The sequence below is a fragment of the Cyphomyrmex costatus genome, unplaced genomic scaffold, assembly GCF_001594065.2.
Source record: "Cyphomyrmex costatus isolate MS0001 unplaced genomic scaffold, Ccosl1.0 scaffold496, whole genome shotgun sequence".
In the NCBI taxonomy this organism is placed as follows: Eukaryota; Metazoa; Arthropoda; class Insecta; order Hymenoptera; family Formicidae; genus Cyphomyrmex; species Cyphomyrmex costatus.
This window is the reverse complement of record NW_017279235.1, coordinates 114,281-140,519: the sequence shown is the minus strand read 5'-3', so window position 1 is coordinate 140,519 and position 26,239 is coordinate 114,281. Positions and strand designations below refer to the sequence as shown.

At 35.6% G+C, this 26,239-nt stretch overlaps 1 protein-coding gene across 2 annotated transcripts; it reads left to right on the top strand.

The window, feature by feature from the left end:
• Positions 1-3,619: 3,619 nt before the first annotated feature.
• LOC108778201 (potassium/sodium hyperpolarization-activated cyclic nucleotide-gated channel 2) lies at positions 3,620-25,735 on the top strand. 2 transcript variants are annotated; one of them, XM_018545317.1, is made up of 8 exons: positions 3,620-4,474; positions 11,341-11,490; positions 13,321-13,539; positions 13,633-13,779; positions 14,285-14,402; positions 14,530-14,818; positions 16,154-16,289; positions 23,625-25,735. In XM_018545317.1, exons 1-8 carry the CDS (start codon positions 4,427-4,429, stop codon positions 23,766-23,768), a joined length of 1,251 nt encoding a protein of 416 aa, XP_018400819.1. In that variant the 5' UTR covers positions 3,620-4,426; the 3' UTR covers positions 23,769-25,735. The 2 variants fall into 2 exon arrangements, with proteins under 2 accessions (XP_018400819.1, XP_018400820.1); XM_018545318.1 differs by having other exon boundaries at positions 14,530-14,806; positions 23,625-23,768.
• The last annotated feature ends 504 nt before the right edge of the window (positions 25,736-26,239 follow it).

Here is a 26,239-nt window from a genome sequence, read left to right as displayed (position 1 = left end):
TCGAATTTCTCGGCTCTCGATTATCGCCGGTCCCATAAGCCGCATAACTTTATTGGCCTGATACGACATAGATGCGCATGTACATTACCGTATGAGTCAATAGTGATTATCGACGTTCTTACAGTGACGGTTTGCATAATCTAGATACGTGTGCATGTAAATGTATACTGATAGTATAAACATTTTTAACGGATGCACCATTTTTTGACAATGGTAGCGCATGAGGTCACGGTGACGATGAAGAGCCGAGAGTTCGTCAATCTTATCGCCGTCCATCCAATCAACGCGTGATTATATGATACAGAAAATGTCTTTTGAAAACTTCTTATACGGACGTAGCAAGAGTAAACTCTATAGAGAATTTCTGCAAGGTATTCGACACGAACCACTCAACAGACGAGAAAGTTGGTTGGTCTAACAGTAGGTCTGCCTGTGAGTGTTAGGTGTTAATTAACCCTATCTGTCCAAAATTCTTGGCAATGTGCCCGTGTTCAGTGTGTGTTCCCAGTTTTATTTACTCCCGACAATTTACTCCTCTCTCCTTGTTCCTTCCTCCCCCGAGATAAACTTCTAGCGAGCACCCCTAAAGTCCCACCGATTATTTCGTTCCCTCCCTCATTCACGTTCCGTTCTGATTGCCTGTTGTTTCGTGTTGTCTAGATATGCCTGATTTAACGAGGAGGAAGCGATTCCGATTTCGTTTCTTTTTGTTTCATTTTGACATTTTACTTCCGCCAGGACGGAGAGTACAATTACGCAGACGCCGTCGGTACTTTCCTCTGCCCACGTATGTATCCGTATATCATCATATTTTTGTTCGTTTGTTCTCTCTCTTTTTCTCTCTCTCACTCTCTCTCTCTCTCACTCTCTCTCTCTCTCTCTCTCTCTTTCTCTCAGGAGCACGTTTATATTATAATATTACCGACGATATTTTCCAGCGTTCTTTTTCCGCCGTTAGATATTTCGCCCTGGCCTCCACAATAAAAGCGAGAGAAGTACGCGCCGCGTACGATCTTTTAACCATCTCGCCACCCGATATACACGTAGCGGATATGACGCTCCTCTCTTTCGCGTGTGTCTTTCGCGTCTCCGCTCTTGTCTCGAGAATTGCTGCTTGCTCCTCTTCGCGATCGCACGGCGAATCACCAATAAACGAAGTCTCGTTTCGTCTCGATTGTGCAATGAGAGGAAAATTTTCCACGAGAGAGATGCTTCTTACGTGTTGATTCCTAGAAAACGAAGTGTTAACATTTTCTAGAACACATACATATATGTACTTATATTGTGTATAAACGTACATCGTAATGTACGCTGTCATTCATGTGTGCATTCCAGTTTTTGCGAAGAGAGATAGGAAATAAGGAGAGAACAGTCGATTAATCACGCAGACTCGATCTGAAAGAGACGATTCTTGTTTTCTATTTCTTTTTTTTTTCTTTTTTTTTTATTATATAGTACTTTCCGTATTGTTTGCCGAAAGAAATTTGTCACGCATTAGATCTGACAGATTTAAATGAACAACAAATGTCAATTTAAAAAATTAAAGTTACGATTACCCTAATACACTAAAGTTTATCGTCTGTCTTAAAATAACAAGGTACAAGATGTATAGAGAAAGATGGTGAAAGAGTTTTTTTTTTTTATCGATACTGTCTTAAGAGTTGAAGCCAATTCAATTCTAAACGTTTTGGATTTCTCTCAATTATATTGCTATAAAAGAAGGTAAAAAGACAACGGATAAAATAAAACAGATTGATCGCAAATTTTTCACTCTTTATTTACTTAACATTAACTTTTCGTTATGTGATTTGTACCGCGTTATCGTTTCTTCTATATGTATATTACAAAAATGTGATTTATCGATGATGTCGCCAAATTTCAATGAACGTGCGTATACCTTCTTAATGAATCCACAACGCATTTGAAAATTCTACCCTTATATTCTTATTAATTCATTAATTAATTAATTAGAGAAAAGAAACAGCAAAACGCAGTGCTCTTTGTAACGAGTGCAAGAGCTTTCCTGCCCGTGGCACGTACACCCTGTTTCCCTTTACATCGTAATTAAATCAGATAACAAACACGAGTGCCTTTGTGAGCACGCACATTAGAGTTAACAGCCGCACAGTATAGCAAACCGCCGCGATAATGGTCGTGGCTGGTTGCATTCAGCGTGGCAAATTAAAACGTATACTCGCGTGTATATACGCATATTAAGAGACGATAAATCATAACTGTCATGCAGAAACGCGCGATTGTACCTACCGTCCGCGTGATTTTTCGTGACGCGTACTTGGCAAATCGCGCGTTTCTCGTCGCGTTTGTTACAAATTATACTGAGACGTGTATACGTAAGATGTAAAGACGTGACAAAGAAGTGTGTCGTAAGACATCCGCGATTAACGGATATATTCTTGTTTTGTCTTTCACTGTGTATTTTATAATCTCATCGATGTGTGCGACCATGTACGATGTTCTTTCACCTCGAACTATATACATGCGGTGATCTCTTAACGGATAATTATCAAAGTTTCCTCTGCCTTTTCGTGACTTTTGCATGGAATTTTTCAGAAAGATGGGAGCGATTCTCCTTTTGTCAATGTTTATCTCGTCACAGACTGTTTCTTTCAGCAGAGCAGCGATGCGCGCACAATGCCCCGAGAAGAGCAGAATTTTTATATTCCACAGTTTATCACATTTGCAGATTTTTCTCTCTCTCTTTCTCTTTATCTCACTCTCTCTCTCTCTTTCTCTCTTTCTCTCTCTTTCTCTCTCTTTCATCAATATGAATTTCATAAGTCGAGACAATGTTTGTTACTTATATCACCAATACTTGAAATAATTTTTGTTTCTTCAAGCGTAAATCAATGTGCACTTTTCTACTTGTTTTCTTTAGCCTTTCTTCAATTAATGTCCTTTTCGATTAAATTACTAAATTACTAAAGCGTTTGTTCGAGACGAAATGAGCAGCCTCTCCCATGTGGGAAAACTATGAAATTCTCTACGGCGTATACATAACAATTAAATTTTGGCGGCTGGTTCAAATCGAGACAATACCGTAGAATTTGCATGAAAGATAATATCGAGAGTGTCGCGAAGTCAATTACGTTCGCGTGCTGAATTACTTGAATATAGCTCTAACAGACACGCCCAGGATCAAGTTACACGGCTTTGCAAGTTAATCGCGTGGTTTTTTTACTCAGTCTGTAAATCCACCATGATACCACACATATATACAGAACCGCTAATTAATTCATCGAGCTTCATCCGAGCTTGAAAAGGAATTGCGGCTTCACGCTTGGCGCGCGACTGCTAATTCGATAGCTTTGACATTCGAATGGCTTGTTGATTACTAATTACCTAATTCACGGATTATCGAACTGTTACTCTCTTCGTTATCGTGTCGTGCTCCTGCCAATTATACTTTCGCGTGCACACACACTCGCTCACGTCATCGAAAATCGTTCTTTTATATTTACGCCCTGCAGCTCACATTTTACCGATCTCTCATCACCCAAACGATCGATCGGTCGTTTGATTACCCAGATTACGGCGACCGACGCTCGCCGCGGCGAAGCGAGAATTCGCACCAACACCGATATACTGACACCTGGTGTAATTATTTACTCTGTTTATGTGCTTGTGTATGTGCCAGTACTAGCATTCAGGAGGGAGGATGGAAAATGAGAGGTACTAACACCCTTATATCTATATGTAAATATTATATATCATCTTTCTTTACCCTTTCTCTTTAATTTGTTTCGTCGTTAAATAGATAAACTAACGTGATTCGCACGTGATTGTACATACGGCCTGATTCAGAGTGGACGTCACCGTTAAAAATGTCCACACAGCGACGTCGATTACTACTTTTTGCGCATCTGCTGGCGGATTTCGCGCGTACCCGAGTACGCTTCACATTATTATAACGAAAGGATGAAATTTTCGGGATGGGATTGCCTTTCAGCGTTCGTTGTGTAATGTGGCTACAGTACCGCACACCGGAAATTTCTGACCTTATACGAGAGACGAGAAAAAGAAAATCGATCCTGCAACCATCCCGACAATCTCCTATACTAGTTCCGTCTTACTCTCTTTCCGCTACTACCATACCATCTTACAAACTGTCAATTAATACATATATATATATATAACCACCCCTAACTATACCGACGTTTTCTCTCCCCCGTCCTCCTTACTATTACTTTCGATTCCGTTTCTTTCTATCTCTGTTTCCTATACTTTCTTACACTATTTCTTACACTATTTCTGCCTCCTCTCTGTGAAATTTCTATTAACCTCTGCAGAATTTCTACTAACCTCTTCTTACTACGTCTGGCTATGTCCCGCTTTCTTTTGTTTCTAGATATTGCAGAACCTACAAAAAAAACGCACTGAGCGGAGGGGGCGCCTAAGTTCTGACAATATGACTAAAAAGAAGTCCGGTTTCAGCAAAAGCGAACTTATTTTTAAGGTAACCCGCCCTGGCGAACGCGCGAGCTCACGTCCACGTGATTCGCACCCCGAATCAGCCTCGACGATTTCCCATCCGGTTTTCCGCGAGACTCGATAGAAAGAAGTCAACTCTCTCGACCCTATCCGCCAATATTTAATCAACACAATTATTAAATAAAATCTCCGTAATAGTAAAGAATTATCATTCACATTACAATTTCTTAACAAACAGTCTATAAATAAAAATATAATAGCACTTTGAAGAACAACTGGAAGTATTAAAATAAAATATTTCAGAATTTGTGTAAACCCCAATTTTTATCTTGAAGTTGTATCCAGTATGTATCTTTGACTAGTGAATTAATCAATCGTTTCTTTCCTTGCCGAGAATATATTTTCGAATGTAGCGTCGCGCGGGAACCGGATAAACCAATTGTTGATTTAATCGATCGACTGCCGTTCTGTCGATGTCTCGTGAGGACCGGGAGCGGGGCTGACGAGGTTAATTTGGACGGAGGAGCTGTACGCTGATTGGCTCGTTGGTTTATTACAAACATATATTCAGCTTTTACTTTTTCCGCCGCATTATACATTACATATACCCGCAGCAATAGGCTATGCTTCTATACAATCACCATCGGCACCCGCCTAGCGATGAGAAAGTACATGTACATAACTATGTGTGTGATATGATAATCTAGAGGCCCACGAATATAGATATAAAAAAAAAAAAAATAACGTTATGCTCGGTTAATTACGAGCCACCTTTGCGTCAGCACCTCACGAAATGTATAAGAGGCCCCAATTACCGATGATCGCCGATCGACAGCGCGATATTCGACGTGAAAGTGAACGAACGGGGATCGGTTGTTAAAAGTCCGGCGTGGCGCGTCCGACTCAAAACAATCGTATATTCGTATTAAACCCTTCCTCTCTCCGTCTCTTTATATATATATATGTATATATATATATATATATTTGTACCTTTCTCTCTCTGTCTGTCTTCTCTCATTCTAACTTTCTCTCGTTTACTACTTGACTCTGTTCGATGTATCATCTACGTCTCCTTGCTCCTTCCGTCTTGTACCCTTCCTTTTCCCCTACGATCCTTCCGCGTCCCGTGGACGACCGCAAACCGCCTGTGTTTCCACGCACTATCTTGTGAAACGCTTTTGATCGCTAGACGGTGTGCACGATCCTGTGAAAACGAGCGCACGTAATTGGGCGTCCCTTCTCTGTCGCTTTGTCGCAAATTGCATACTGTGTATATCAACCATGTACCCGAGGTGTGCATCGCTACCTTAGACATAAAGGTGCAGGAGGAAAATGGATACAGACCACACGCGCGAGTGCTAACGGAATAACAATTAGGGTGCAATGCATATGAAAGTAGAGCTCGCTTTATCTTCCCCTATACCGCTGCTCTGCAAACGATTTTCACCTTGTAAACCACCCTCGCCAGCCGCGCGTCTTATCCATTGCCGTCCGCTCTGTCGCTGTCCATTCCTCGCTCTCTATCGCTGCTTCTCGGCCGAGAAAATGCACTTTTATCTGTATAATATCGCTGGCTATATATCTATGTGCTTGCAAAGTCGGTAAAAAAAAAAAAAAAAAAACGAAAACACGACAGAAGAGCGAAAACACTTCGCTTTCTCGCTTCGTGTGGCTTGGCTTGCGCGAGGCTTAACGTAACGTTTGGCAGCTGCGTTTTGTTCGTCCCTCATTACGCTCATGATCACTTAAAAATTCGTCTCGGCCGAAGTGCGAGGAACTCTCTCTCTCACCCTCACGACAAACATCTCTCTTCCGTAATAAACCCCCATACCTCGTCTCGGTTGTTCTCTGTTGTGTCTTTAGTTTGCAGTACACTTTTGTTCCGGTGTCGTTTTAGAGCGTTTGTTGTTGCCACTTACAATCGCCATTCGTTTAATTAGTGCGCTGACTCATTGATCGTTGATTGTTCATTAATCATATTCGTGGAGACATAACAGAAATCAAGCTTTCATCTTTACTAGACCTGTGACTGTCTCGTAGAAGAGAAGGTTGATGTTGAGTTACAATATGTATCGTTTACCCTGTGTTTCCTTCTTTCTTCTATCTTTTCATTTTTTATTCTTATTAATTTGTAAAACCACGCCACGTACGTGCATATACGTCGCATCGCTCGTATAGACATCGACGATATATGTACTTATGCGTGCGCGCGTGTACTCCCACGTGTACACGATCTTTTACTTGTAGACCAGGTAATGTATTCAGCTATATGTGGTATAGCCCGTAAGTTTCCTATGTTTTTCTTACTTGTTTCCCGTAGGCGCAGAAACAGTTACCATTGATCATCATCCATGGAGTATCATAACACCCGATAGATACTAGCCAGTATCCCTAATATATTTTATCGCATTTAGATAACCAGATCTCCGCCCTTCATCGAAATCCTACGGCGATTGGGCATCGATGCATCTCACGTCGTCTTTTACATTGTTGCAATCTATTAATGGCCATGTCTACGATAACTGTAAATGCGACTCTTTTACGACTATAGGTTTCCGACGTAATCGCACAAGCGATAAAGCCATGCAAGCCAACGTGATGCAATTAACTAAATTTCACTTGTAAATATTATATTATTGATATAAAAAAAAAAATGTTCTAATTATTTAATTTAAGGTAGTCTGATTGTGAAAAAATTACATATTATTATATCGCGACGTAATTTGAATTACATATTTTTCACTTGTAAACTTTATCAGCATTTATTTGCTGCAATTATATCATAATGTTGTAAAAAGAGAGATTGTACAGAACTTTTTAAAAATGTATGGAACTAAGTTATCTTCAACAAGATGACACATCTGTTTGAGCTTATTGTACGTCATTATGTCATTACTGTCGGTACTGCAATGGCTCTATCATTTCTGCGGTTTAAGTGCAAGAATAATTACCTAACTGTTATATAGGGGGACAGGTCCCACTGCCGTACGATTTCAAGATCATTATACCGCGATTGCCCAAGACTCGACAAGAACCTTGTAAACAGCTCCACCTATACTCCTCGCTTTGCTGTCGCTTAGATTTATTAATAAATTAACCGGCACAAATTTGTCATCTGAAACGAGTCCTGCGAGAATTTTCTTTACGAAAACATCAAACTTCTCCGTAAAAGTTATAAGAGCACGAAAGTGTATCGAGTATGATAGATATGGTGGGCGGTAGAAAGAAAAAAGCTTGAAGATTCGAACTACTTGCGGGTGTTTGGGCAAGCGCGTTTAAGTTCGGAAACTTCAGTTTGTCGCCGCATAACGGGTTCGGGAGAATTTTCTTCGCACATACCCCGTCGACGGCGGCAATACTCTGTATTGGAAATTCATTTGCGCCACCGACGGGGTATCCGAAGACAGAGTCTCGCGAACACCGGAGACCGAATACGGTGCATGACACAGTCATTACTGCAGCGCGCGTGTCGCGTTTCGTTACGAGTACCGCACACATACTAGTGCGGAAGCAGATATATATGTCATCGCCACATATGTACATACGTTATGTACATACATGAACATGAGTCGCACTTCATGATACCTTCAATGATCCTTAGATAACTCTATCCTTATCTCTCGATTAATAAGAGGACGCTGAGGCTAACCGACTCCAAACCTTCGAGTATTCATCGAGTATTCAGCAAGTGCTTTGAAAGAAGATCCTTCGATCCTCTCTCGTAATAAATAAAATCAAATTAATCTCTAAATAAATTTCTAATTACGTGTAAAACTCTCTCTTGTAAAAATTCGTATATAAATTATAAAATATATCTGAATTTAGAGATTTGGACTCATTGTCATTAACGAATAATTTTATTAAAAATAGCCGCTTGTTAAAGGGAAGCTGAAGTGATTATCGTATAAAAATTTCCAAATTGACTGAATCAAATAAAAAATCCTTTTACAAGATTAAAGTAGACGCAAAATTAAGAGATGGTGCAGTGGACTTTATACTAAAATCGAAAAACAAAGTTAAAAACTTATACTTAACTTTAATCTTTTTTGCACGACTGTTATCATTTTATATACATGTATCTATTAATATTCCATTTCAACGTACAATTACCAGGAAAAGAAAAAACAATTTAATTGTACGTATTAATTATTGAGAAGACGATCAAGAAGTTCTCCACACGTAATCATTAAGATAAGATCGGAATCTCGAAGGGTTAATTTGGCAAATTAGCCATATTGTCGGTGCGTTCTCTGCGTGTCCTCCAGCTTTTTATTTTATGGACGGATTCCCATATCGTACTTATTGCGCACGGTGGAGCCGAACGGTTTATAATTTACGTTTGGAACCGAACGGAACTACATCGACGTCATGATGAGAGCGTCGATTGATTTTAACTCTTTATTTTGTCCTTTTTGTGTGTACGTCATATTATGAACATTTGGCGCATAAGCGGTTTGAGAATCTTGGCCCAACCAGTTGCAAATGATTGATATTTTTTGTTAGAGCATTCGTAGAATAACCAGTTATTTATCAACGTTTTAGGTTACATTAAATTGTTCTTTTGTGTGCCACGTGATGCGTATTTTCTAATGTAGCATGCTTTTCTTAACGGACGAAAAAAGAAAGAATCTCGAAAGTATGGGAACGGCGACGACAACATAGGAAAAGTGTGACACTCTCACTCGAACTATACAGTGTATTCCGAAATTCACAAACTCAAATACTGCAGCAAGATGGTTTTTCAAATATAAAAGTTTAAATTATAGATTTAACCAATTACGGTTAAACTGTCCGTGAATTGTACATGATCGACAGTGTTAATGATCATGTATTTCACTCACAGACATTAGACAAAAGATTATCTGCATAATATCTATATAATATCGTTTGTTGCGTCTCTTTAATTAATTAAAAAAATTTCTTTTATTTCTTTCTCATCATTTACTCATTTACTTTCAAAAATATACTGATTACAACTAGTCGTTTTATTTACGTAATATTATTTATTACTTACTGATGTATACTGATTTACGACTATGCGAATTTCGGGGTAAAATAATTTCATTTGTCTCATTACATTAATGATTTTGATACTAACTAATTAAACTTCGCTGAATTATTAAAAATTTAAGCCTTTTCCGTATCTCTGAATATATCCAATTTTTTCTAAGGTTGATATTTCTATAACTCTTGAAATGTTGATTATTATGACAAGTTAAAAAAACATTGAGACTTGCTCTATCTGTGATGCAAAGTACAAGGTTAGTCATGCAAAAACTTTAAAACAGTGAGGACTTAAAAAAATATCGTAGATATTACATACGCAAATGCATATTTACGTAATTTTTTTCACTCATGTGCTTAACATAAATAATAATAAATTTTTTCTTATTATATTTATTGTGAAAGTGTTTTTACATACATAATTTTTGTTATATGAGTAAATATATTTAAATTCATTAATACAGAATACTTATTTATAGAAAATTTAGAGTTTGTCGAAATTAGAAATCAAGCCAATACAATCAAAAATTTAAAAAATGTGAACAATTTTTTTTATTAATCTAAATGTGAACGTTTTGAATATTACTATAGGTGTTATTATAGTGATTATCAGTCAAACAATTATCTTTATTAATCGACAATTTACAAGAATAAGAATAAATGCAAACGATAAAAATTAATATATGTAATATGAGATGTCGTACACCCCTAATGAAGATTAAAATAAGTAATAAATAACCGACCATTTCTCTCCAGAATACTTAATTGTTTAAATTTAAAAAAAATGTTTACATGCATGCAATAATATTAGTATATTGGCATAAAATAATTTAAAAAAAATTTTAATGACGATTTAATTAAAGAGAATCAAAGGATATTAAAAAATTTAGAATTATTGTAATAAAATAATGGCTCGTATGTCACTCGATTGCAATTATTTATATTTTATTCATATCATCTATTGACATGATACACAAATTAGTAATATTACAGCAATACAATTTCGATAAATTATTTTATCTTATTCATTACATTTGCTCAGTAACAGCATCAACTAATTCACAACAAACCTCATATACAATATTAATATATGATATTACGCGGCTGTTACGCATATAATCTTTTGTTTATTGTCTGAATACGTAATATGCGCAATTATTAACATTATCGAACAATGACTCATGAACAAACCGTTTAACTATAATCTTTAACTGACCAGTTTTTAACTTTTATTTCTTATAAAATACCGCTCGGGGGAAACGATAGTGGTAAATACTTATAATAGTTAAAACTATTCTATTCCTTTGAGATCTTTCTTGCTGTAACATTTCGGTTAGCGAATTTTGGAACACTGTGTATATCCGCGCTAAGATCTGAATTTGTACATTGATCCATTTATACACACAGTGAAGAATTTTCCGTCAATTGTTCCGTTAAAAAAAAAACAACAAAAAACAAGTTTTAAAAAATCGAAATTTTACAAAAAAAAATCTTGAATTTTGATTTTAAGCACGATTTTATCTAAAAATTTGCTGTTTTATTAGCATATGAATGATTAATTGAAGAATAAAAACAGCTTTATTTTCTCAAAAGAATTTATACCAAAATATTCAGTAAATAATCATTAATAAACGATCGGATCTTAGTGACGGATTCCGTCACGTAGTTTACTCATTATTCCTAAATCTGAGCAAAAACAGTAATAGAACCAATTGTATTCGACGAATTATATATTACCGCGTTTTTGTGCAACACTCGCTTACTTGCTGTACACTACGCAATCGGAGCTTTGGATAAACAAGAGAAGTTTTAACAAAACCGTGTGAGAAACATTCCTACGCGCCCGATTCAGCACGAGAATAAAACTCTTAACATTGTTGTTGGCAGTTCCTGAATATGGCGTCGGTGTTCATGCGGATTTTTAACCTGATCTGTATGATGCTCCTGATCGGCCATTGGAGTGGCTGCCTGCAATTCCTGGTCCCTATGCTTCAAGGATTTCCTAGTAATTCATGGGTAGCCATTAACGAGTTACAAGTGAGTAATCAACGGTATTACACTGAGAAAAAAGATTTTGTTAATTTAACAAGCTATATCAACATCTGCAACAAATAATTTCTAAGTATAGTGACAATAAATGTCGGTACTGAAAACGAATACAAGATTTTTCTGTCATGGAGAGAGATGAGAGAGAGAGAGAGAGAGAGAGAGAGAGAGAGAGAGGAGAGAGAGAGAAAAAGAGAGAGACGCTATAGTCTGCTATTTCAATTAATTGTTAATAATAAAGGCAGTATCATATATTTGCTCAATAAATTTTTATTTGTTAGTCATATTGCTAGCTAATTATTTACATAAGGTACAAATAATAATTTAATAAATGTGATTTGTCTCGTATAAATCGTGTACCTATTATTTATTACATTGACGAATAATGATAAATGATTCGTAATAATTGATCGATTCGGTTTTTATCAAATCATGACATTTGTTATCACCTTTTGTTCTAATAACAAACTTATTTCTCTCAGTGTATTTCAACATACTGTCTACGATTTTAATAATCACTACATTAATGTACAATTCTAGGATTGAAAAATAATCTCTTTAACATCGGTTTCTCTAGTCCCTTTTATTCAGTTTACTTTTATTAACTTCTTACAATCGATTCATTTCTTTTAAAAATTATTTATAAGAGGAACGCTAGGTGACGGTATCGGGATTTTGATATATTTTTTATAGGCTGTTCTTGAGCGAAAAAAAAACCGATACCTGTCCAGCTATTTCAGTCATTAACCCATAGTTTCGAAAAAATCGATTTTTTAAATAATTATTGTAATAATTTGAAAAACGTACTATATATAGGAAAAAACATCAACACATCTTTACAAATTTTATTTTCATTTAATGTTACTAATTTTAATTACTTTTTGATTGTAATGAAATTTTGTAAAATTACAAATTAATAGATAATTATACACTCCTGTATGGAATATTTATTATTATCATCGTTATTGTTATCGTCGTTGTTGTTATTCACATGAACCCATAAATAAGAATGTAATGAAAACTGTTACAGTTTCTGATGAAATTAGAAATTGGAAATTGTGAATATCGTTTTCCATGCTGATAGATTTTATTGAAATACTTCTTCAATTCGGAGAATCATTACGCGCGCGAATGAGTCGAATGCTTGCTGAGGTATGAGCAACATTTTGGCTGGCGCGCGGTCTACTGGCTGCGTTCAAAATCATCATTCAAATCACCCCAAGTGTAATTTTATCCTTGTTTAACGTTCTATAAAATAAAATGAAATTTATAAGGATATCGATATTTTCCTATACAGTACGTTTTTCAAATTATAACAATAATTATTTAAAAAATGTATTTCCTTGAAATAATGCAATGACCGAAACGGCTGAACATGTATCGTTTCTTTTTCGCCCAAGAACAGCCTATAAAAAGCGTATCAGAATCCTTGACACCGTCACTTGATGTTTCTCTCTGTTAGTACATAATTTTTTTAATCGTTCAATATCGTCTTCTCTAAAGCTTCTCATGCGTTCAACTTACTTTCATTACCTTCTACAATTAAATTCTCTTCTTTTACAGATTACTTAATATTTCTACAATTTTGCAAATTATATTTATAAACAACACAAATGTATATTCTTCGATATGCAAAAATAATTATTAAACTGTACACGATCAATACGTGAAAATTATTTAGCGATTTGGCAATCATAAAGCGACTTTTCAAGAAGCAAGAAATCGGGCGAAGCTCCGCGCAAACGCTGTGCACTTTGTGCCAAAATTAGCGATCGATTTGCAAAATGCATTTCCGTGTTACGACCTGACGCCTACTTGCAGGACTCATTTTGGCTGGAACAATACTCGTGGGCCCTCTTCAAAGCCATGTCGCATATGCTATGTATCGGGTACGGTAGGTTTCCGCCACAGTCCTTGACCGACATGTGGCTCACCATGCTCAGCATGATCAGCGGTGCGACGTGTTACGCTCTTTTCCTCGGACACGCGACGAATCTCATTCAATCTCTCGATTCCTCGAGAAGACAATATCGCGAGAAGGTAGATAGAACACGTCTATAACAACACCGACACGCGCGAGAGTAACTCGCTCGGAGTTTGCCAGAATTTGATTCCCGTCTGACTTGTTCGTAGGTGAAACAAGTAGAGGAATACATGGCCTATCGAAAACTACCGAGAGAAATGAGGCAGAGGATCACAGAGTACTTCGAACATCGGTACCAAGGAAAGTTCTTCGATGAGGAATTGATCCTTGGGGAGCTGTCGGAAAAATTGAGAGAAGTACGATAGGATTCGTATAAAATACTTTATTCGATTGAAACTAAAAAATCAAATTAAAAATTATATATATATCTAATATTTTGATATTTTGAATTGTGTGAAATCCAAGAAATCTCTCGTTCTTTCTAATTAATGATATTAAACTATTCGCGTTGCTTGCATTTCTTGCATTCAGAATCTTCGCTTTCTCTCTTTTTAACGCGTGCCTATACTAGACGTATTCATCTAGTTTTAAAGGCAAATCTTTTTGAGAATTCAAGCAACGTGAATAAATCTATTAATGTTCAACATAGTAATAATGTTCAACCAGTCGCTAAAGAGAATCTATTTCGAGAAAATATTTCAGGAAAAGCGTATAATAATTGCAGATAGAAGATCCAAGAAATCTTTTATTCTTTTCAATTGAAGATTAATGACCAACATAGTATCGATCTTTTAGAAGCCGTCGAAAAGATTTAGATTAGAAAATGCAGATGTGCCCTATTGAGATTGCGTTTTATTTCAGGATGTGATAAACTACAACTGCAGATCGCTGGTGGCGTCGGTGCCCTTCTTCGCCAACGCCGATTCGAATTTCGTCTCGGATGTCGTGACGAAACTCAGATACGAAGTCTTCCAGCCAGGTATCAAGTTTCATAAATGCGTTTTCCATCCGCAAAATAAAACATCTCGGCGCAACACGAAGAGAAATCTTCTCGTGCGTCAATTACGAATCGTAACGTGGTATTCAAGCGTGTAACGTACTTGCAGGTGATATCATCATTAAGGAAGGTACAATTGGTTCGAAAATGTACTTCATACAAGAAGGCATAGTCGATATCGTGATGGCAAACGGCGAAGTAGCGACCTCATTATCGGACGGGTCTTACTTCGGCGAAATCTGTCTATTGACAAACGCAAGAAGGGTGGCGTCGGTCCGAGCGGAGACCTACTGCAATCTCTTCAGCCTCTCGGTGGACCATTTCAACGCCGTACTGGACCAGTATCCCCTAATGCGCAGAACGATGGAGAGTGTTGCCGCCGAGAGGTATAAGCTTTGGTTAGGTTTGTTCTATCGAGTTGGTGTGCTAATAGATGTCAATCATCACTCCCACTCTCATCTACTTTATTTGAGCATTTCGTACTGTCCGACAAAACGGAGATCAGTCATTTGCTGCCTGTGGAAATCATGTCGCTCTCTCGCCTCAACATACCGATTTTCGTATGTGTTTGTTAGAACTCGACGCTTGTTTTATACACACATACACACACATATGTCAAGGAGATATTTATCGAAGGAAAAGCGACGTATTGCCGCTAATTGACTTTCTTATATAAATTTTGAGCGAGACAGTTGAAGAGTTGGGAAGAATTTGAGACAAATTTATGATAAAAGCGCACTAACTTATGATGGCTACGTTCTGTAAAACACATGATGTGCATGATGTATCATTTTATTCTTGCTCTTCATCAAATGTTAAACAAGGATAAAATTACACATCGTGCGCATCATGCGCTTTATGAAACTCAACCGATAGTTATAATGAGTTGAGAGGGTTAAATCTGTTCGAAATATCTTTAATGCAACGATATTTCGAATAACCGGAATTCATTTTATATTCACATGCATGAAAGGGAAAATATCCGATGTAGTAGTGCATATTTCATGAAATCGGATATTACCCTAGTGAATAAATAACAATTGTAGTTCAACATCGTGACAAAAGTTTTACACTCTCGACACATTCATTACATAATAATGTTCTATTTATAATTTGGCATAACATATTTTACAAATTATTTGAAATTTTTGTCACACGTCTACATGAAAACCAATTTTATACAAATTATTAGAAATAAATGAAATAATAATACAAAGAATTGTATTATTTTATAAATTATTTTCTCGGTGTTACGAAATTTCTGCTAAAAAGTTTTAAAAAATACAGTTACTATTGAAAATATTTTCAATAGCAATTGTATTTTTATATAGCTTATAAATATTTTATTATTAATTATTTATTAATAATTAAAAATGAAAACAAAATAGCTATACAAATTTTTTTAATAAAAATCGATTACCGAAATTATATAATATAATCTATATATTCACTCTATTCTATTATTTGTTTCATTATTCGATATTCCGTGATCAGTGTGTGACAAAAATAAGTGATTTTTTTTTATCAGTTTACTTCATTCAACTACCTTTAGCAGTGCAAGTAGTATCGAAACAAATAATAATGGCTGTTGAGTACAGATAAGCGGCGGGTGTTATAAAGTGCCACAAAACGGACGAATCACTGTGCTGCTAAGCGGTTTAGAATTTGGTGTGAATAGTAATCGGTTAAGTCCCCTACAACATTCCCTACGCTTAATCATACTCTCCTTGTAGGCTAAACAAAATCGGGAAGAATCCTAACCTGGTGGCTCATCGCGAAGAAGATCTTGGCAGCGAATCAAAAACGATAAATGCCGTAGTAAATGCGCTCGCGGAGCAGGCCGCGCATGCCAGCGCCAGTGAAGAATCAGTAAGTACACGAATGAATAACATTCGTAAAATGTATGATTAAGCTACGGATACATGCCTTTTTTTATGAAATTTTTTCTCTCAGCCAAAAGAAGAAATACATTATTATTCTCGACAATCCTTTTAATCTTTAATTTTAAAAGAGTCCTTCAAATCTTCAATTCATTTAATTTTATCGCGATTGCAATTTATTGTGGAGTAATTCTACCTTTGACGAGAAATAGGAACTGTACTGAAAGAGCGATTTTATTTATGGAATAGGTCAAAAACAATGTAAATAAAGATATTGTGAAGTTTCCCGGTTGTACGAGGTCCGGAACATTTGTTTATTTAACATTTGTTAAAAAAACGCTGTTTTTTATGATTTTTTCATCAGTTTTTTTCGAATATCTCAGGTTGTACTCATCGTACAGAAACCAAAAAAATACCGTTGTCTTCGTCATGAAATTGCCTTCAAAAAAGTAAGACACAGTCTAGTCGGAAATGTTACAACATAACCTCTAAAAAAAATAAAATCCGTCTAATATGGTAAATTTTCGTTTTTATTTTTTAATTTTTTTTCTAATTCGTCAATTTTAATGATATTGCAGAAAAAGTTACTTCTTATGGTCGTAAATAAGTGTACCAAATTTGAATTAAAAATATTTATAGAACGGCCGTAAAGCTTGTTTGAATTTGAAAATCGTCGAGCCTGTAACTTTGGTGCAACGCATGCTATCGGACTTTTTTTTTTTTAAATTGTAGGGTTTTTTATGCTCTTTAAGATGATTATAAATAAAATTGCTGAAATCGTCAATAACGATTTTTTTTTTACAATTTAAACACAAAAAAAATTTTGTTTTCTCCATTTCGACAAATTCGGTTGTTTAAACAACTTACAATTGTGTTTAAAAGATAAATTTTTATTTAACGAAAGAATATATTAATAATTTGTTCATATGAGGTAAGTAGTTGGTTTTTGTTGTGTAAATGAGAAGTATTGCGCAGAAAAATCGTTTTTATTTCATTCTATGGCTGTGTTAACATTTCTTATTATGTTAATCTACGACGTTTAATGTTTACCGTGGAATCCGCGTACTCACTGTCGCTAGTGTGACACTCGTATATATCGAATTCATGTTCTTCGTGAGTCGAATCGGGTAAGGAAATACTCGAATCGCTCTCCGAATCGGCTTCATCGGTGTTTGTAATGGATACATCCGAATGTACGTCCATTAGAGACAAGTTTGTGTCGTCAATTTCGAAGTTGTCCATGCCATGTACTTCATCTGCAACTGGTACAACTTCAGTCGCATTGTCGCAATTCATACCGACGCAATATCTGCATGCGGCTGCACATTTCATGCCGTGCTTTTTGCATGTGCACAGTTTGGTTTTGCACCCGGATTTACACGCACACAAAATCGATTGCAGTAAACTGTCAGGAAGTGACTTTGTGCCTTTCGGTAATGCAATTGGCATTAGACCACTACCTGTCATCTCCCAGCTATACTCGCTGGGTAATTTACTTGTATTAAATAACCATTTTTGGACCTGCAAATATACTCGCAATATATGATTATTAGCTGCAGGTGCAGTTGGTGGCAATTCAAGTAATTTACATGCAGTGTTTGTTGTACGTTTTTGAAAGCACTTGAATCTAAGTACATTCAGATTTGCGTCTTTGTCCGGATTTGAGTTGTACAACGCCTCTATACAACTTCTTCCAATTCTGTACAAATTTATTTTAGTTATCTCCGGATCATAAAATATTTGTATATCTTTATGCAAGGATTTGTATTTCCGAACAACATCACAAATTTTCTTTTTTCCAACACCGTAAAATGCAGATGTTGTGTCGCATCCCGAGAATGCGTGCAAAAATAAAATACAATCTCGTATATCTGAATATTTAAAAGAAAATTGATTGTAATATCTTGCTTGTGATTTTCCTATGGCAGGTTTTAAAAAGTATACATATTGCGACATTGACGATGCAAGACTAGTCAATATGACTAATAGGTCAATGCCTTGTCCCACAACTATGACGTCAGCATTCTCATTATTTCTTTTGTGTGATAAGGCAGCATGAATAATGTGAATATCTGCGTCGCCTCTGCATATTTTACTCGTAATTCCTGCTCTTTCAAGATGTTGACACAACAAAGAGATGAAGTGTTCTTTATTTTTACTGTGCAAAAGAAACGTCTTTTGGTTCGTTGGAGGAGACGACTGGACATCACTGATGTTGACTTGTACTGGATAAGTATTATTTATTCTTCGTTGATATTCAATATTTTTCGTGCCGCAATGATCATCAGTGTAGCCATCAAACACAATTGTACAAGACAAATTGTCTGTATAATTTCTTTGTATATACTTCACATACGTATCGAATATTTCTGTATAAGAAGAGTTCTTGGGCCACAATACTTTGTGGAGTAAATAACTTCCGTCAATAACATAAAATGTGTCTTGAAACGTAGGCTTCTCCGCAAGTGGACTGAACATGTCATAAAAATCTGATTTTGTATTTTTTCTCATCTCATGTTCGTTAAAAATACTTAGAGGGTACGGAGCAAGCTCATATTCGAAGAATCCTCTCAATTCATCGTCGTCTTTTTTAAGAAGACATATGCGCTGGAAAAGCAATGTCGGGTCAATCGGAATATCTTTTTTATCAAGTGTAATTTTTGATAGCATCACTGATAACGGAGTTACTCGAGATTTACTACCAACTTATATGTCTTGTAATTTAAATCCAAACATAGATGTTACAGCACGAGTCCCTATCTCGAAAACTTTATGGCAGTTCACTTTATCGCCGCCAATAACACCCGTTCTCAATGATATCAATTTGTCCGTGTTCGAAAACGGTGAATTGTCTTCAAGCCACTCTTTCAACTGCATCAAATCCCTGTTATCTCTTTTAACACGTACGGAGCCTCCGTCATCATGTTTGTCTGATTTGTGCTGCTCGCTTGTGCCAAAAATAGATACTTTGCAATAATCCTGGCAGCTTTGAAATATGTCCGTGAAAGTAGGCATCGATAAAATCCACTTGGCTATACTCGCATCATTTGTGCCTCTACCATGTGTTAAGCCTCTTCCGGGATCTTTAAAAAGCTTCATGAGGTCTGTTTCAATCGTTTGATCACCGAAGATTCCACAGTAAAATTTATCCGTTCTTCTCACTGAAAAATTCTTCATGTACTCCCTGTGCTCCTGTTCACGCAATTGCAGCATTTGCTGAACAAATAAATGTGCGCATTTGGCATATAAATGATATCCGGCTGCGTGAAAAACAGGCAGCATTTGCACAATACATTTCAAATATTGATCCCACAAAGTGCAACGAGCAGCTTCTAGAAATTTTTTTATTAGCGTAACCATCTGAAAATATTGCACCCACAGCTGAGCAGTTGGCCTATTATCCGCGGATAGTTCATCTAACTTGTCATTAAATTTTTGTAGTATTGATTTGTATAATGCCTCATCAAAGTCATGTGCAATATTAGCATGTCCTACTTTTGCTTGCAATGTATCCAAAAGTTCCTTCTCTTCCTCCGTTAAGTCAATGAATGAAAATATCAAATGTGCTATTGCGGCATGTATTTGTACGTGAGCTCGGACTGCTCTGGCGTACACATGTCCAGTTAAAATGTGTTTTACGGAATTTTCCGCGTATATTAAACTTAAAATGTCCTTAATTCCACTACCATCCATTATTTTTCCAACTGCACCCATGTAAGACATAAGCAAGTGAAATCCACCCAAGATTGGTATCACATTCTTCAAACTATCATTTTTCGCAGTCAAAGTTATTTCTAATGCTTTTATGTATAGAGGCAAATCGAAAGTGACATAACTGTACGTAAAATTTGAAGCCTGTGCTTTGGCGTTGGCTAATAATAAAGACGTGTATATAGTATCTTTATCGGACGGAGGTGCGCAAATAAACGGTAAACATACAACTTTACTTCTTTCATATTCTTGATCTTTTGTTAATTGCTCCATAAAGTGATTCCATCCGGTACTATTGTCGATATTTGAAAATTTTGTATACAGCCATAAGAAGTCACCTGCAGATAGTTGTATATTTTTGATGTGCTTATTTTCACATAAATCATGTCCATCCAATTTTTGATAACATACATCTGAAAATTGTTTATTTGGATGATTTTCAAAGTGCTTTAGGGAGATGGTACCTTCTTTAACAAATGTTCTTGCAGTGGGTAATTTGTTGACCTTGGAAATACTTTCATGCTGGAATGCGTCATGTGGAACAATAATTTGTATGCCACCCATACAATGAAATGTATTTAACCCGTCGAGTGTACAAACATTATGGTCAACGTTATCAAATGCAAATTGACCGAAACATTTTTGCATGGTCGAATTATTTACAACACTTATTGCAGAAGCTTGGAAAAGTAATACTGCTCTGTATGAACTGCAAAATCCAAAACTTGATAACATTTCAATTAGTTTTTGGAACCATATCTGTGATACAACGTTACGGCGAGTCCAAGTTGCAAAGGAGACATTATTATTTTCGGCAACATTGCAGCTATTATGCTGTGTGCTATGGATACAATTTTTTTATGCCACTCATGCTTTTCTTCTTTTTTGCTAGTTATAAGAATCCACAAAAATTTAAACAATGACTGCGGTATGTATTGTTCAAGATTATCAAAAAATTTATCGGCTGCTGGATATTCACTCAAGTCGTATGTTTTACTGTTCAGATCATTAATTATTATTTCAGCCGCTTCTTTTATTGTATGCATTTGTTCCTGTTCTTTTTGAAGTGGAATTTGTTGCTTCTTCGACTGTTGAAAATGTTTAATGAGTATTCTATTTCCTTCTTGGCGACGGCATATCACAGTCTCTTGACAATTATTGCTTGCAAGAAATATGTCGCTTGTACTGTTCACTAATATTTGCTTTTTGATCCACTTCAAAGTGGGTATCGTCACTTCGCTATGGTCATTTTTAAATTGCAATATTAGATCTTGCAGGCTAAATTGCTCGACGTCTGGGTGGCTTTGTATAAAATTAACAATATATTTAACAATAAGTGATACATGACCTTCAGTCTTTGTATGACCCTCATTTTCTTTATAAAATTTTGTTAAACATTGCGAGTGATAATGTATTTTCTTTAATACATCTGTCCCTTCATTTAAAATGGTAATGATTCTTTCATTTCTATCGTTTTTGTTATGTTCTGCGCTTTTCACAATGTTTTTTTACAGTACTTTCATGAGATATAGTGTTGACATTCATTCGCTTATTCTTCGGCTTCCTTGATTCAGAATTTTTAAATGTAGATGATGCACAATCTTCTTGACAAAAAATACATTCATCATAATTTAGAACTAACTCACTGAAATCACTTGATGATCTTAATTGCATCGTAGAAGTCGATGGTATATTTTCTTCACTTGTACCAATTTCAGTAAATGATTTATAACATTTCTTATGTACAGTAATAGGAACTTCGACTCTGTACAATTTTCTTCGCAATGATCCCTCTTCTTTTTTACGACAAATACTTCGCAATTTTGTACAAGCGTTTTCATGTAAAGAAAGAACTGCATTGCCATCCGGATCCAAGGGTAAGTCGCAAAAAATACAATTTGTATCCGCCATCAGAAAAAATTTGAGTTGGTTGTTAACGTACTACGAAAAGTTGCTGGAAAAAGAATCTTTTGTTACTTCAATGAACTAGTAATATTTTACTAATTAAGAAATTGTACACTTTTACATTAGCATTATATTCAGTTTATGAAATAATTAATTTACAAAGAAAACTTAAAAAACTATTTTCAATACATTTGTGTTTGTACACATATATGCAATCGTTTCATGTTTTGAAAACAACAGATAGAACTAATCAACTAGTATCGGTTTGTATTTCTTATGTACAACACATAATATTACTTACCACAATTCTCTTCGAATTTTGAAGCGTTTATTTTCACCAACAATCTAAAATTAACGCTGTTCGATGTACTTAGTACTTTCGCTGCAGTGCGTCTACGGAAATTATGAATCATAACGTAAATGTACTATATTTTCGTTTACTGCATATGAATCGATAATTTGTCAATTCATAATTTAATAAAATATTCACATCATTTATAAAAATAAATCGAAATAACAATTAAGTATTACCATAAACAATTATCACTTGTCACGTACAATATATGTCAATAAAAGTACTAGTCACAATAACACAACCACGTCTCATATGAACTCGACTGGCTTCGTCGAGCGAAGTGAGGGGACTCAGACCCCTTACATTAGACGTAACGGTCGACGCATTTGGCTACCTAACCTGATGCGTCTGGAATTTAGGGAATGTATTGTGTTGGATACATTCCAGTGAAATAATAAAACTTTTCTGTGCAGCATCTCGTATAATGCAGACTATGTTTCTATATAAAAACACATAATACTTGCTTCTCATTTACACAACAAAAACCAACTACTTACCTCATATGAACAAATTGTAATATATTCTTTCGTTAAATAAAAATTTATCTTTTAAACACAATTGTAAATTGTTTAAACAACCGAATTTGTCGAAATGGAGAAAACAAAATTTTTTTTGTGTTTAAATTGTAAAAAAAAATCGTTATTGACGATTTCAGCAATTTTATTTATAATCATCTTAAAGAGCATAAAAAACCCTACAATTTAAAAAAAAAAAAGTCCGATAGCATGCGTTGCACCAAAGTTACAGGCTCGACGATTTTCAAATTCAAACAAGCTTTACGGCCGTTCTAATAAATATTTTTAATTCAAATTTGGTACACTTATTTACGACCATAAGAAGTAACTTTTCCCGCAATATCATTAAAATTGACGAATTAGAAAAAAAATTAAAAAATAAAAACGAAAATTTACCATGTCAGATGGATTTTATTTTTTTTAGAGGTTATGTTGTAACATTTCCGACTAGACTGTGTCTTACTTTTTTGAAGGCAATTTCATGACGAAGACAACGGTATTTTTTTGACTTCTGTACGATGAGTACAACCTGAGATATTCGAAAAAAACTGATGAAGAAATCATTAAAAAACAGCGTTTTTTTAACAAATGTTAAATAAACAAATGTTCCGGACCTCGTACAACCGGGAAACTTCACAATATCTTTATTTACATTGTTTTTGACCTATTCCATAAATAAAATCGCTCTTTCAGTACAGTTCCTATTTCTCGTCAATTTCCGGTAGAATTACTCCACTATAAAATGCAAACAAATAATTATAAATAAAGTTCTGCAATTTCTCGTATCTTTACAGAAATAGATATATGCATGTCATCTTTACAAAATTTGCCATTTCAGGTACATAGTATGGAGCTCAGAATGCTGCCGGCTTGCCTCTTGCCCAGACCAAAATCTGAGAACAATTTCGCGAGCCAAGAACTTACGAGGGAACGAAGGATCTTTCACAAGAGCGACACTTTCCACAAGGATTCGTATCAATGACGACACTCGTTTTATTAGCATATGCAGAGATACTAACGGCTCCATGTTGGAAGAATGATAGAACTTATCTCATCGATAGGACAACTATGGTGGTTTTGTGCCCGGTGCTAGGGCGATCCTATAGCAACGGTCTATACATAGATATCGGCCATGCCAGTAGTCCTTTAGCAATCGATTTATAGCGCCTTCTTATATTAATCTGACGGCATTTTCGTCCAGGACCGCAAAACCACCGGGTCGAGTCCTATACTCCAACTATGATACAGATTTCCGCGAACAAATAAACTTTAGTACAATGATATAAAGATCTTTATGAAACATATATATCGTAAAATAATTCCGTGATGGAAAGAAACGGTTTGAAGAATAAAGGAAAAACTTTTACAATTTAGGCCTCTTTATCTTTCAAACTTGATTCGACTCCTTTTATTTAGAAAAGTGATGACAAAGCGACTCCAAACAATCGCGAAATTTTAATCTTTTACGAGCACAAAGAAGAAAAAAGAAGAAACATCTGTATCTCGGTTGGAGAACATGGAGCCACGTTTTACGCCGTGTCTCTTCATTGAGAACAATCGCCGCGTCGCATCAGATGCAATATTAAAGATGGATGGACGCAGCGAAGAATGAAGATCTCAAAGACGACGAAGAGCAGGCCTAGAAATTTATATAGAGAATATGTAGCCCACATCATGGGGAAAAAGTTAGGTATAATCCTAAGTAAAAGTGTAACGATGCGTAATTCTCTGTGATTTTGCAAGTTGACGTTTCGCACCTTAGGAAAGAAGAAAAAACCAATATAATCTACATGAAGAATTAGATTGCTCTTTTTTTTAAAGCAACAACTAACATAGAGAAATCGTCGTAAGATCAGAGTACTCCGATTAAGTTGATGCGATTTATCTTTAGCTTCGTACTATACATTAGAGCCGCGTAAATAAGTGAAAAACGTAATACTCCGTGCGGGGAAAGAAATACAAGAACAAAAGGGGAAAAGGTTCACGTAAGATGGGTTAAAAATATCTTATCGGTGAAGGCTCTTTTTCTGATTTCAGACGCGAAATAAGTTTGCGTTCCATGACTTCGCTTGTTTGATAGATCCTCCTTATTTTGCTACGTTTCATTTTGTATTATTATATAATAACACTAAAGCCGCGAGTGATGATTAAGTGTTGCGACTCAATGTCGGATACATTCGATAGACCGTCCTGGTATAGAAATATGATCGGTAAGAAGGAAATTACGGTCACGCATTTAAGAATCCAGAAAAAGAGAGAGAAATGCGATTATAAGAATTAATCGGTTCCACAAATCCTACCGAGGGCCTGAAGGCTGTGTTTACTTGTTGAGAGTTCTTCGGGCCGCTGTGGTTACATGTCAATGAATGAATTATAAGCGTAATGCGAGCAAAGTATCTTTTTATGAAATGAAAACAAGAAAAAACGCGATGTACTATAAAAAAGCTATAAATACTATGTAATAAATTATTATTATTGTTACGATTATTACTTGCAATGATTACTACACCACTACCGCATAATTAGGCGACTAAATAAATTACCAAAAAAAAGATACAGTTATATACATATATGAAGTATTATGCATAGTGGTTAAATATCGTGTTGCAAGATAACCCTATAATGTTCAACTCTACGTGCGAAATGGTTTGACACCGACTAAACCGATACTTACGAACAGTTTATACATCATAATCCCCCCGGAGCTTAATCTATTGTATTCCGTTTTAAACAACGTTTTATAAATACCAATATCTTCGAGGCCAATTGAACCATACCGATCGATCTCGCTTTACGTATTTTATAGACGCTAACCGAAATCAAACAGAATATTTCATTTCAAATACCTCCTAGCATTCGGCTAAAGAAGTTTTTAAGAGATAATTATAGTACTATTTAGTTTTTACAACTATAAATCCTAACTCATACTCCTTAATTCTTAATATCGAAGAGCACAAGTATATTTGTAACATCGTGTTACAACATTTACAACATAATGTTCCTTAATTTCTATAAAATTACACAACAAAGTAAACATATTTTTATCAAATTCGTTAAAAAGATTATTTTCTTTCAGCAATTTGTATTTAAAATTAATGGAGTTAACACATTTCTTTTAAGTGAAGTATGTTAAATAACGCTGTGCTCTTTTCGGATTAAAGGGACGTTCTTTTGTCAGCATGCGATCGAACGCAGCTATTCGCTTTTGTTTTCTCTCAAATTCGAGATTGCGGTGCTCCCTTCCGCGTGTGAGAAATAAATCGATCATTTTTTTTTATTAAAAATAACGCCCGAATGTTATTTTTACTTGTATGATAACGAGATTCCATTAGCGAGCGCACGATTAAGAAGGAGTGAGCCGATCATTTTTTCTATAGTTGATGCGTATACATTATCGCGAATACATCAATGTACATATATCTTCACGTAAGAGTTTAGACGCGCGTTTCATAC

Coding starts and splice junctions, on each gene's coding strand:
- LOC108778201 (XM_018545317.1), top strand. CDS start 4,427: ATGACTAAAAAGAAGTCCGGTTTCAGCAAAAGCGAACTTATTTTTAAG. Junction 4,475..11,340: donor AAAGCGAACTTATTTTTAAG/GTAACCCGCCCT, acceptor TGTTGTTGGCAG/TTCCTGAATATGGCGTCGGT. Junction 13,540..13,632: donor GAAGACAATATCGCGAGAAG/GTAGATAGAACA, acceptor ACTTGTTCGTAG/GTGAAACAAGTAGAGGAATA.